This window comes from Lygodium microphyllum, chromosome 28 (genome assembly GCF_053477565.2).
Source record: "Lygodium microphyllum isolate KBCC chromosome 28, Lygodium_microphyllum_v1.1.10, whole genome shotgun sequence".
NCBI classification, from domain to species: Eukaryota; Viridiplantae; Streptophyta; class Polypodiopsida; order Schizaeales; family Lygodiaceae; genus Lygodium; species Lygodium microphyllum.
In genome coordinates, this window is record NC_141162.1 from 28754162 (window position 1) to 28768752 (window position 14591).

General features: G+C 39.8%; 1 protein-coding gene across 1 annotated transcript in view; it reads left to right on the forward strand.

The window, feature by feature from the left end:
• Window positions 1–14591, forward strand: part of LOC148011284 (transducin family protein / WD-40 repeat family protein) — a 191806-nt gene that overhangs the window by 33791 nt on the left and 143424 nt on the right. The window contains exons 3-5 of the mRNA XM_087670532.1: window positions 2708–2811; window positions 12462–12530; window positions 13325–13385. Coding sequence (XP_087526658.1) covers window positions 2708–2811; window positions 12462–12530; window positions 13325–13385 — 234 coding nt within the window. The remainder of the gene's footprint in view (window positions 1–2707; window positions 2812–12461; window positions 12531–13324; window positions 13386–14591) is intronic.

Below are 14591 nucleotides of genomic sequence, written 5' to 3' on the forward strand. Positions count from 1 at the left end.
GGCCCACAACAGTGACCAAAAAGTGGCCAGGCAGCCAGTGGCTGCCCACTAAAAGAGGCCAAAAAGAAATACACAACCTAAGACAGCCAGTCGAGAGTGACTAGCCTCCCCCATCATAACACATGACAGACATGTCAGAGCTCCTAATGTCCTCGTCTGACTCAGATTGAGGCTCACAGGCAGGAGATGACAAGGCATGACAAACATGACTGCTAACAGTTATACCAACTCAAAAGGAGGTGGTAGATTATCAAGTGCCTACTATTCAAGCTGAATATCATGGGAAGAAGTTTGATGATGTCCTATTGGATGGGGGTTCTGGAGTTAATATCCTTTCTGAACATACATATTTAGCAACTAAGCAAGAAGAGTTGCTACCAGCCCCATTTTAGGTCAGGATGGCAGACCAGAGGAGGTTACAACCTCTGGGAATTCTCAGGAAGCAAGACATTCAAGTTGCTGGTCTGAAGTTCAGGGTAAGCTTTGTGGTATTAAGAATGTTAGAGATTGGAGATTCTTACAACATGCTGTTGGGAAGACCGTGGTTTAAGTTGGCTAAATTGAAGCAGGATTGGGGGAATGATTATGTCTGTATACCACGGGGATTGAAAGAGATCAGATTATCAACCATTAATAAGGTAATCTTGAAGAGTTTTTCTCGACTTGTGGTAGCTCAGACTATTAATTTGGCTGATGAAGTGGAAGATGATGAGGAGGAAATGTTTCTTCAAGCAAATCCTTCTGTAGTTCCAGTATTTGAAATTGATGTGGATAATATTATTCAGAAGTATCAAGATTCTTCAATATCTACGAGCTATAAAGTTCGGGACCATTCAGTGGTTCAATATGCAGGAGAAAGCCAGTTAGGACAGCAACCTGAAGCATTTCCTGAAAGTCAGGAACAGCTTGATGTTCAGGAGAACTCAGGAAATGAAACTTATAATAGGATTCACGATCAGGGCAGTAGTTATCCTGAAGCATTTCAACTAGAGCAATTTGGAAATCAGCTTAAGGAGGTGGATAAATGTAGGGATAGTCCTAAAGTACTTGATGAAGAGGGACAAAAAGCAATTATTCAGGCTGAGTTGAGATATGAGCATACCTTGAGAACATCTGCAAGGGTGGTAGAAGATGAGATGCAGGAAGTCAATTTGGATCTTGAAGGGATGGTTAAACTCATTAAGGTGAGTATTTTTGTGGAACAAGAGTTCAAGCAAAACCTTGTTCAGTTGTGCAAAGAGTTTCAGGATATCTTTGCGTGGGATTACATAGATATGAAGGGTTTTGATCCAGCTGTTTGTCAACATAGAATAAATCTTAAAAAAGATGCCAAGCCAATTGTTCAGAAAAGATATAGGATGAATCCCAATTATGCTAAGCAGGTCAAGGAAGAAATTGACAAGCTTCTGAGGGTGGGATTCATCAAACCAGTTAACGAGCTCACTTGGTTATCCCCTATAGTGGTGGTACCTAAAAAGAATGGCAAGATTCGGGTTTGTGTGGATTATAGGAAATTGAATGCAGCTACTATTACTGATCCTTTTCCTATTCCTTTTACTGATTCTCTTCTTGATGATGTGGCTGGTCATGAAATGTATAGTTTTCTAGATGGTTTTTCAGGCTACAATCAAATAAGGATGCATCCGGAAGATATGGATAAGACAGCCTTCATTACTGAATGGGGAGCATATGTTAGTACAATCATGAATTTTGGATTGAAGAATGGGCCTCCTGAGTTTCAGGGAGCTGCTCATAAGACCTTTGGGCCATATTTGATAACTTTTATGAGGGTGTTTATTGATGATTTCTGTGTTTTTGGTAGCGCTAAAGATCATCTTCAACATCTTAGGTTATGTTTTGAGAGATGCAAAAAATTTGGCATGTCCTTAAATCCATTCTAATCAGTATTTGCAGCAAAGAGAGGAGTACTGTTAGGCCATATCCTCTCTGAGGAGGGCATGAGCATCGATCCAAGAAAGATTGCCCGTTCAGAAAGCTAAAGCTCCATCCAATGTGCAGGAAGTTATGAGATTTGTCGGGCAAGTGAAGTGGCATAGTAGGTACTTGAGGTATCTATCTCATATATGTGCTCCTCTTACTAATTTAACCAAAAAGGGGATGTAGTTTGTCTGGAGGGAAGATCATGATAAGGCCTTTGGTATTCTCAAGAAAATGCTTGTTGTAGCTCCTATATTGCAGCCTCCTGCATGGGTCCATGTTTGCACTTGAGGTATCACCAGAGGATGCATATTCATGACATAGAGCAGCAACTCCCCAAGATTTAGCCTATCTTGGCTATATAGACTCATGAGCATCATGAGATGATATCGCTTTTGTTATTCCCTCCACAACTCGTTGAGATAGTTCTGCACCTGACGTCAACTTTGCTTTGATTGGTAGTATATCAGCCTTCTAGTTTTGGTTTTTATGACCTTTCTTGTTTTGCTTTTTGAGTTTTTGCTGTTCCTCAGCTAGATGTTTTTCCAGTTTTATTTATTTATTTTTCCTACTTGGGATACATGAGGGTCCTATAAATAAATCTGAGTTGTCCTATGAAAATAGGAAAAATTGGAGTATGTGGCAAATAGTAGATCAAACTGAATAAGGCTACTGCAGAGTTCAAACTTAGAAAAGAAAAAGTTATTAGAATGGGTCAGAATAGTATATCTTGATCATGCTTTTGATTTTTCCCAACCTCAACATGCAGAACAGTGCGTCGATGGAGAAGAGGTGAAACTGTCCATGTTTTGAGTGGTCATCAAGGACCTGTGCAAGCCCTGCTGATTTTACCATCAGGAGAAGTTGTCACAGGTATTCTTCACATTGAAGTGTTCATCCTTAAATGTTTGACCTAGAATCTACTTTGCTTATAAGATGAACTTCTATGCAAAGGGGTCATGTTTAAATTTGCTAATAGTTGCTCTTACATGTAATCTAGACATAAGAGTTTGATGTCATCCTTTCAGCAAATTAATTGGATGCTTGGTTTGTTTTCCTGCACATAGATTATTTTAGTATTTCTAAAAGACTGCTGGCTGCACTCCATGGGAGGAGGCGACAGTGCATGGGTGGCTGAGGATCCATGCTACCAACAGGAAGATAGATGCCATGAAGGAAGCTAGATTAGAGTACAGATTTGATGCAAGAGCTTTCTTATTTCGCACTACAAGATCGAGACAGTATGGAAGCTTAGGAGAGTTGATGGATCCACAGCACATGGTCCATAGGAGGTTGGACAAGTGGCTACAGAGCACTAAAATCTTGTTAGGATCCATGACCTGATCCTTGGGTTTTGAGAGGGACAGAGAGCTGGTTGGTAGTGCACGAGGAGGGTGGCCACTGATAGGATGAGTAGGCACTTCATGGCTATTGTCACTGAGGAGGACTTGGAGAAGGCACTTATAGCCTTGTCCTCAAGCAAGTCGCCACAAGATTATGGACTGCACAAGTCATTTTCTTGAGCTATCGGGTTCTTATTGGTACATGCCTCATCATAGCTTTTCAACAAATCATAGCATTAGAAGACACACTAGAGAGACTATCCAAAGGACTGATTCACCTCATTCCAAGGGTAGCAAGGACAGATTGGAGATTACTCTACGAAGATCGATCACTTTGCTTGGAACTGCTTATAAGATCTTTGCAAAGGCAATCGGTTTTAGATTGCTCCCTTTGTTGCAGACATTATCCACCCCACTAGACCACCTTTGTTTGGGAGCACAATGTGTTGGGCAACTTCTCTACCTTCCAAGTGCCCATTGCTCTTGCCTGGTTCTAGGAATTAGGACCTCATTGTGCTTCTTCTCAATTTTGAGAAGGCATATGACAAGTAGACTAGGAAATCTTGGAGGGCACCATGATGAAGATGTGATTTTTAGAGTAGTGGATTAGAGGAGTTGTAGCTTTCTATTTTTCAGCCCATAGCTAGGTCCTTGTCAATGGGGCTAGAGAAGAGAGGCTCAACATTTGGAGATCAATGACAAAGGGATATCCACTTGCCCCTCTTTTGTTCTTATTTGTAGCAAAGGCCACAAGTTCCTTTAAATAAACACATCCACTGATATTAGAGGCATTAGGTTGCCCAACCCAAAGTTTAAGGAGCTCATTGATGCAAAGTTTGTGGATGGTGCATCGATATATTTAGATGGGGATGAGAGAAACTTTAGGGCCTTTGTTGCAGCTGTGGAGATCTTCATTAGAGCTTCTAGTGCTCTCATCAAGTGGCACAAGGGCATGTGACATTAGATATGTCTATTGGAGACCTCATGAGGATTTCACTTGGTTCCTTGTGAGATTGTAGTAGTGAGATATCTAGGATACCATGTTGGGATTAACATCACCTCAAAGTAGTAATTGGCACCTCATCTCTTGAGCATTGGATTGAAGCTTCTCTATTGGAGTACCGAGAGGCCTTCTTAAGTATTAGAAATGGGTATAGTATTGGAAGTGTAGAAGGCTTTAACAGACTGCACAACACAAGAGAAAAAAGAGAAAACATAAGATCAAAGGAACACTGCAAAAAGAGAACTCAAAAATATGCTCGGGAAATGGAATCCATATACCAATAGTCGTATACAACAGTGAGTGGTGCACTGGCTGTATGAGCATTAGCATTGGCTCCCTCTCAATAGGACCTACTTTGGAGGATTGCAAGGGAATGAATCACTGAGGAGGAGGGAGTCTAAATAAATAGGCATAAAATAATACTAAAAGTGCATTGGATTGGCTAGCAATAAAATAATCATAAAATGTTGATCGGCCATAAAGTAATGCTAGAAACCACAAAAAATAAGTACTAGAAAAATACCTAAAATAATCCTCTATGCCCAACCCACAAATACACATGTAGAGACTCACTCATGAGCTAACTAATTTGCTAATACCCTCTCTCAGATCATGGGTGATCTTTTATGCAATACAATGATACAATGATAATGACTCATCATAGTCCGTACAACAAGGGTAATTAGAATAGGACCAAGCAGTGGGTGATCAAGCCACCACCAAGGTACCTCCGAGAGACCTGATGTTGATATCGATTATATGAGCTCTCGAAAATAGAGAAGAATCATTGTAGCTCTCTATGTTGTCAACAATACCTGGCAGTAAAATATATGACCATCTCACCGATTCTGTAGTAAATAAATGGCCATGGATTCCGTGCCATTGGCTAGACCACCAAAGTAGCCCCTCATGTGAGCTCAGACTAGGAGCCAATCTTGCTCTGTGTCAAGAAACAACCCATCATAAACTTGGATGGCAATCTTAGCTCTAGGATTTCAAGAACTTGCTAGACTTTAGTCGATGTGGAAGGGATGTCCCTCTTTGGATCCTTTGCACCTGTTTAAGTGTATAGATGAGGCTCACCTTCCCCACCTCACCACCCTTTCACACTCCCTCTTTGGCACTCGAGAGTAGTGAGAGATGATCACATCACTTTTAGTAGAAAGCAACAGGAGGGGTTGCCAAATCCTTCCCCTTCTCTAAAGATGAACCCTTTTGCACCTTGGTGAGAGGATTCGAGTTGGAGTCGGAGGAGGATGATGATGACTCGCTGGAAGAGCTTGTATCTAGCTTCTTCTTCTCCTTCTTCTTGTTGCTAATTCCTTATAGTCCTTGCACAAATGTCCCTTCTTACTACAATAATAGCACTAGGCTTTCGACTACTTCTTGTCACCCGTCTTTAAAGTTGATCTTGTACTTGTGTAACATGAAGTAAGAAAAGACTAGATAGTATCATTTGGCTTAAACTTCATTTGCTGGAGCTTACCATAGAGGGTAACTACACGCATGGTAAAGGGAGCCCTGTACAACATTTGAAGCTTCTCCCATACATTGAAGTTGTCTTGTAGGTACATTGGAGAAGAGCCAAATTGCCAAGTCTGCAAAAAGCCTGAAATAGGAAAATGCAGGTAGCTGTAGCAGTCCAAGCACTAAATGCAGCAGTTACAGGATTATATGAATGCAGAAAATAGAAATGCAGGCTGCTGTTCACAAAACACAGGGTGAAGATGGCTGAAAACAGGTTGAGTTGCTCTAGATTGAGGTCACTTGGACAGCAACCAAGCAGTAGAAGTCTGATAAACAGCAGGAAGGTGTGAGGGCAGGTATTTCACAGCATAAAACAGCACTCAGAGCCCGAACACAAACGTTTGATACCATATTAGAAATGGGTGCAATGATGGAAGTGTAGAAGACTGCTGTAATAGATTGCACAATGCAAAAGAAAATAGAAAACAGAAGAACAAAGGAACACTTCAGCAAGAGAACTTAGAGAAATGCTTGCTTGGGAAATGGAATCCATATGCCAAACATGAGACAATCACCTACGATATTGAATCATTGGCTGTGTGAGCTTTGGCATTGGCTCCCTCTCTCCAACAGGACCCGCTCTAGAAGATTGCAAATAATGAATGAGGAGGAGGAACCCAAATAAATAGGCATAAAATGATGCCAAAAATGCATTAGGCCGGCCAGCAATAAAATAATAATAGAATGCTGGTTAACCATCAAATACTGCGAGAAACCACAAAAAATAAGAACTAGAAAAATGCCTAAAATAATCCCTTGTGCCCATCCCACAAATACACATGCATAGACTCACTCAGGAGCTGACCAATTTGCTAACAGAAGAGTGGCAATTGCCAACCAAGCTCTTATTGCGACTGTGTTATTTTAGTTCCTATTGGGCATGCATTGGCCAAGTGGAGCACTTCATTGGGAATTTGGTTTGGTCAAGAGGAGATGGGAGCCATGTTGCGGGCTAGGGAAAAGGTGGCTTGGGGTGTTATGGTTTTGCCTAGATTCAGAGTTGGTTTGGGCCTAGATAGCTAGGGTAGGGCCTTGTAAAAAACTATTGCTATAGAGATTACAATGCAGTACATCTATACTTGGAGGATCACGAAAGCCTAGCATTCATTGGATTTTTCAAGAGATTAGGAGCAAAGACCCATGGAGGAGTTTTGAGGTCAAATTTGCAGCTACCATCATTGAAGCTTGCATTGTAAGAGTGGAGATGGCAGCTCTTAGCATCGAAGCACACATTAGATAGTAGAGAGAGTGAGAGTGAAGACATAGGCACAACACATGATGCTTTTCCCATGTGTAAGTGAAAGTACAAAGTACAACCCTTAAACCCTAGGGTTGAGTAAGTGCCTTAAGATGCGTTCACACCTGAAAGGTGTAAAGTACAGTAAGTGACCAAACTGTGTAACATAAACACACTAAATAGAGAATAATGTGATTGGGGAAAAAGACCTCTCATACGGAGAGTAAAACGTGCCCTAGTGTCCTACCATGGATCACTAACACTTTGTAGCATGGATGTGAGTGTCCTATTGCATATCATTGTCACTCCTCTATGAGCATAGGCATGAGTGAGACCCAACAAACCCCCCTGGAGTGAAAAGTGATCAGCATACAAGGATCATCCACCAAAGGAAATGCTTTAAATTTGTTGTGAGGAAGAGCTTTGACGAAGATGTCTGCCACATTGCTGTTGGTAGGACAGTAGACAAGGCTGATATCCCCTGCATGTAGCCTCTCTTTGACAAAATGATGGTGGATCTCTATGTGTTTCGTGTGTGCATGAAACACTGGGTTTTGTACTATTGCAATGGCACTCTGATTGTCAGTAAACTAAGGATTAGGCTCCGTGACAAATACATCAAGATCAGCCAACAAACGTCTCAACCACATACATTCAGTTGTAGTAGTGAAAGGTGCCTTGTATTCAGCTTCACAAGATAATGTGGCAACAATGGATATATTCAATTGTAGTAGTGAAAGTTACCTTGTATTTAGCTTCACAAGACAATGTGGCAACAATGGATTGTTTCTTGCTAAGCCAAGAAATGCAAGAGGAGCCAAGAAAGAAATAGTTTCTACTTGTAGAGTGACGTGAATCAAAATCACCAGCCTAATCTAAATCACTGTAAGCATATAATTTCAGCGGTCCTGCCTTGGCGTAAAGCAATCCAAGAGTCCTAGTACCCTACAAGTAATGAAAAACACGCTTCACAGCTTGCCAATGTGACATGCATGTGTTGTGCATATATTTGCTTAGGCTTGTGTTGCATAAATAAATGAGACATCCAACTGCTAGAGCATATGTATGAATGTTAAACAAATCACTGTCATCATGCAAAGATAGCTTAAGTCCAATCTCCATCAGTGTATAATTGACTTGCAATCCTAGAAGCCAGACCTCTCAAGGAGTTTACCAATATATTTGGATTGTAACAATCCAATGCCTCTAGCATCATGAATAAATTGAATGCCTAAATAGTAATGCAAAGGCCCCAAATCTGACATTTCAAAAGTTTCCTGCAAATTTTTCTTGAATGTTCAAATCTGATCAGCATATGTCCTTGTGAGTAGAAGATCATCTACATAAAGACAAATGACCAGCAAGGATCCCCCCTCTTTGCATACATAAAGAGTAGACTCTGATGGGTTGTAATGAACCCGGTTGGGTTACAAGTCATCAATTGTTGCATACCAAGCTCGTGGAGCTTGCTTCAAACCATACAAAGCCTTTTTCAGCTTGCATACGAAGGTTTCAATGTCTCTGAATTCGGCTTTCACTCTACTATAGAGAGAACGATATTGTGTGTTTTGCTCTTTAGTTTTGTGGGAAGCAATTAGCATAGTGATACAACTTTTTGTAGCTTCAGAAGATAGTGGGATCAATTTGTCACATAGAGTCTGCATCAAGATAGTGACATGTCTTCGCCATTGCGGAATGCACGGATCCTTCGATTGCAAAACCAATGGGCTGCTGTACAAAAACTTTGTCCTAAAGTTTCCCATATAAAAATGCAGTTTTAATATCAAGCTGGTGCACAATCCAACCATAAGGGGCAGCCAAAGCAACCATAAACCATACACCGAATGGTGGTCATACATGATGTAGGAGCAAATGTCTCCTCATAATCAATGCCCTTCTTTTGTCCATAGCCTTTTGCCACAAGCTTGGCTTTGTACTTATCAATGGATCCATCCGCTTTTCTTTTCAGCTTATAGACCCATTTAATATCAATGGCTTTCTTTCCAACAGGCGATGTCACTAAATCCCATAATTGATTCTTCATGATAGAATCAAATTCAGCTTGCATTGCTGCTATCCAATGCACACTTTGTCGTGCATCCTCAAAACAATCAAAGCTCTTCATCATCAAGTGTGTGTGCTGCCATCACAAACTCCATTGTATTAGCATGATCATGCAGATGTGCTTGTCTTCTAGTACAATCAGCAAGAGCAGCATCCAAATGACAGTCTTTTAAAGTTTACAAGTACCATGTAGGCATTTGCCTAGCCTCTTGATTATGTACATAATCTTGATGAACCTCAAATTCGGCATCTTGCTGAATATTCAGATAAGCCATAGGTTGAATTTCTGCATTACTTAATGGAGTAGTTGGCTGAACATTTTGTTCATTTCATGAAGCTCCAGCTGTATCACTAAAAGAAATAGGCAGCAGCCCTTCAAACACAATTTACAACTTGATATGTGTCAAAACCAGCAAGAGATAATTCTGATTTTTCATAAAAAATCACATCCCTACTGACAAAGGCTTTCTTGGAAACGAATGCACAATCTGTAACTTGGTTGTTGCCTTAAAAGTAATAGCACGAGGAAAAGAAAACCGATGTATTTTTTCCAAAATACATTCCTCACAAATATGCTTAGGAGGTCTCTCCAAGAGAGATAAACCATCTAACATCTGAGTACATTGCATAAGCATTAAATTGCCATAGTTAGCAGATCCCATGCAAGCATGCCATTACTTTGCCTATGATATAACGGGAGTAAGGATAGATGCCAAATAGATTGATTGATCAATTGAATAAGCATCTAACTCATAGAGTCCATGACATAATGTGCCAGTCAATACCAAAGTCAAGAATTCCTCATCTCTAACCATGCATTTGTCATAATCAAATGCGACTTGCATTCCACACTTTGCTAAAGAAGAAATGAACAACAAATTCTTTTTTATGTGTGGTACATATAATGCATTCTACACAAATGTAGAGTAGAACCATCAATGGCTTTTAAGACAATCTCCCCAACTCCTCTAAGAGGGTAAGATGCATTGTTGACTCATTGCACAAATTTGCCTACACGAGTTGCAATAATAGAGGTAAACAAATCCTTGTGGGATGTAATGTGCTTAGAAGCACCACTGTTAAAGAACCAAGTGCTATCATCCTTTGTAGAGTTGAATGCTCCATTTTTCCAAGAAGAATCATAATTGCAAGAGTAAAAACAATAGTCATGGTCAATAACAAAAGACGCAGACTCTGTAGTAGTAGAAGGTGCATTAGAAACAAACATCTCGGACTCCTCCTTGGCAATGCGTTTCTTGCACTATGTGATGTAGTGCCCTGGCTTTTTACAATAATGGCACTTGCCCCTTTTTGGCTTGCGTGCCCGCTTGCTTCTTGTTGCTCTATGAAGTACTTGAACTTCCATAGATTGAATGCCTTGCTCTTTTGTCTCGCCATAAAAGCATGTTCAGAGGCTACAACATCTATCCCATTGTTCTTCCTTGTTTGCTCTTTTTCCAGGAGCAAACTAACCAATTGAAGAAAGGTAGGTGGCTACGGAGAAATTCTCACGGTGAGATTTAAGGCCATGTGAAAGGCCAAATAAGAGAGTGGTAAGGAATTCAAAGTAGTAGAGATCATCTGTGGATCAGAATAATACTCATCTACATTCATAAACTGCTCACGCAAGTCCTAAATTTTGTTAAGATGATCTTGCATGGCATCACCTTTATCCATTTTCACATTCTCAAACTCCTTTTTCAAGAAAGAAATGCATGTCTCATTTTTTCCAGCAAACACCTTCTCAAGTGTGAACCATGCTGCTCCTGAAGAACTAGCAAACCGTATCTGCGAAATTATGGACCACTGAATTGCTAATGCAATCAATGACAATGCATGGGTATCCCGGGTGGCCCAAGCCTTTTGCGCAACTGTTCTTTAGGGAAGTGGCTGAGCTGGAGTTGGCCTTTGAGTACGTCCTCCTTGAGGAGGAGTTGTAGGAGCCACAACTCCAGGACAGACTTCTTCACCACTAACATATTCCCAAAATTTTTTAGCAATGAGCACATTCTTCATCATGAAAGACCATAGAGAATAGTTATTGCCATCCAATCTATCGTCTTTGGATACATAAGTGAATACATCACTTTGTCCTTGATTGGCCATTGTCTTGTCCTTGATTGACCAAAATAGAGAATAATGTGACTGGGCGATAAAACCTCTCGTATGAAAAGTAAAAAGTGCCCTAGTGTCCTACTGCGGTCATTGACACTCCTTTGTGAGCGTAGGTGTGAGTGAAACCCAACATGCATATCTGTTTCATCTTGCCTTTATTGGTTACCGTCAACCACAATTAAAGAGAAGAGGGCGCAACTTCTTCTATTCAATCAATGCTGTTTATTATCTAAAGGGCTGGAAATCAGAAATTTCTCTCTTGTTCATTCTCCCTCAGCTATGTTAGATGTATATTGAATTTGGCACTGAAAACTGAAGATTTGAGCCTTGGATTTGAACTTGATGTGCTGTGGATTGCTGATTTGTTGCTCTCAATGTGTAATGGGCAATGATTAGGGTTTGCATGGCAACTTTGGAATTTGTGCATGCATGTTTTTTATGATGGAGGAAGGTTGCTGATGCAAATTTCGTCAGTGGATAGTACAATAGATGAGATTCTCAATCTATAAATGGGTTGATTTGCTTGCAACAAGACAGGGCAATCTAGGGTTTTATGCTGCTGATCATTTTACATGCAAGTATTTAAGACCTGATTTGTGCCCGGATGTGCATTTGATCCTAGGAGAATTGGCTTGGTCTGTAGAGGAAGAGTAGATCCTAGGAGAGCAATCCCTCTTGGATCCTAGATAAGGTCTGACTTTTCTTGGGGATTTGAGTCAATTGCTAGTTGTACTTCTGCACCCGTAGTTGTTTGCTGTATGGAAATGTATGGGAAAAACTATGGTTGCCTTTTGTCTATGCACGCTTTTCCTCGACTGCAATGCTACATTATGTCATTCTGTACATTGTTACTAGATGATGCATGTCCATGCCATTGGTCAGAAACAATTATGTAAAATTAACTCCTAGGTATTTTATGGGCTTTGGAGCTGCTGTGCAGATGCACCTCTTTAGAGTTGATTTCAACTTGTGATAGGGAATTTTTACCTTAGGTGTTCATGGAACAGAAAAATTGATTGGAGAAGAAATGGTAAAAAATCATGCATAAAGGAAACCTAGATCATGGTTTGAAAGGTAAAAATCTAGATTCAAAAAAGGTCTTCTCTCAAATTTCACTTCAATAACTGCTCTTTGATATGTGTTTTCTAGTCATGATATCAAGTATTTATATCGTAATACTGGATAACTATGTCAATATTTAATATTTCCTCATGGTGATGTGTTTGGTTTCCAGGTTCAACTGACTGTACCTTGAAGGTTTGGCAGGGTGCTAAGTGTTTGCGAACCTTTACAGGACACTCTGGTATGTCAACCTAGCTAATAACGAAGCTTATGGCCCTTTTTCTCCCCCCTAGGATAAAATGAATACATCTAAGGCCAAGGTCCAGAGGAGAACTCACAGAAGCATGATTCCACAAGAAAAACAACTTACATCCTGATTGTGAATGGGCTGAGAGGGTATTGAAACGGTCTACACAGCATCTTACAACATATTCTGTTCAAACTGAAATTCTAAAATAATCTGGTTTGAAGTACCTTATTCCCTTTTTATTTAGGTTCACTTCGGTCTCACAGCATGCGATTCTATGCACTTTAAAGCACCATTTGTTAAAGTTTGCATCTTTGTGATGGAGTTTCAGAATAGGTAGATAAGCTGTTACACAGGTAGGTCCTGACTGAATTTAATTAGGAAATTTATGCATTGGATGGGGAGTATCAGATGTAACTGAAGACTCTCCTTTCAAGCATAACCGAGGACATCTTGTAGTTTCACCTCGTGGAAACTTATAGTGCCAAACATAAGCGAGATTCTGCTCTGCTAATTCCTTGGAAGCTGGGGATCCCTGTGAAATCTTGTTTGTTTCTTTTGTTGATATCATGTTGGTATGGAGATTTGTCTACTGCACACTGCCACTAGTTATATCTATTGTCAGCACCACAGATATTACTGGTTTTGCAGGGATTATAGAATAACAAGTCCTGACTTTTTTATGAATGGTTGATTTCTTTGATTACACATTTTAGCAAAGCGGAAATGTCAGTTGAATGGTGTATTTCTTTTGTTGATGGAAAAATGCATTTGGTGTCTACTTGCAGACACTGTACGAGGGCTTGCATATCTCCAAAATGTTGGAATTTTATCTGCTTCACATGATGGGTATTATTTTTGGTGCCTTGACATTGTATCTTGTCTCTTCAATTTAAAGAGGACCAGTCTTTCAAGGAAAGCATGGCCAATGACTTTAGAACAACCTTGTTTGACATGAGTCTGGACATCTAAAACACAAGTGTTTCCTTTGCAGACAACTGACAAAAAGGCACTAATTAGCACTAGTGTGGTAGTGCTATATGGAAAAGTGTATTTTTTTGAAGTTCGGGAAAAATCTCATATTTTCCTTAGAACCGCATTATTTAGAAAATGCTTTCTGGCATACATCTACATGACCAAAAGTATATGTGGAAAATGTAGAACTCTGAACTTAATGATGTACATGATGGCGAGACAATCTGCAATATAGTGATGCACAGTTTTTGACAAAATGTAGCAATGGGATTTGGATGCACTAAAGTTAGAAATTTATATGAATATTTGATACTAGGGGAAACTAGTTATGAACGATGTACGTGTGAAATTTTTTATCTCAAGGGTTCCATTTAAGCTAAATTACACATCTGAATGCTGTTATTAAACTTACATTAAAGTGTATACTTCAAGTGGTGATGAGTGATCCATAAATGTTAAAAGGGAAAAGAGAACATGGATTTGCCATAGTACTAGATTAAGAAAACATTAAAAGAGGCTTTGATTCACTGCATTGATGAGCTGCCATTGGCCATTTAAAAGTATCAATTCTCTCTACATAAAAGTACTGGCCGAAAACTTGTGTGTCCAAATTGGTCCACAGTATCTTGTACTCTGCTAATATATTCATTGGCCAGAAGTTTGACACAATCAACAAGGAAGGAGTGCTTGAAACTAGTGTTGGACACACAGTTAGCTGGCATGAAACGCATGTTTGATCCGTAACATCTCATAGAAGCTTTGTAATAAAAATGGCTGGAATCAGAATATGTCTTCCATGTGAAAAATCTATAAAAGTGCGATTTTAGCCTTGGAGTCTGCTATGCTAGAAAACATGATTTGAGCTACAAGTGATACTGTATCCTTAAATTTGGGTTCCAAAGTAAGGTAGTCCACATGTTATGTGAAGAAAATGATCTCAAGCCTTTAAAATTGAGTGGGAAAATATTTTAATACAAGTTCTAGTCATAGTTTCTGTAGCTTAAAAGCAAAGCCTGGAATTTCGGTGAGATTTTGGACCTTTAAAACTAACTTTTGATGAAACTAGAAGTCATAGATAGA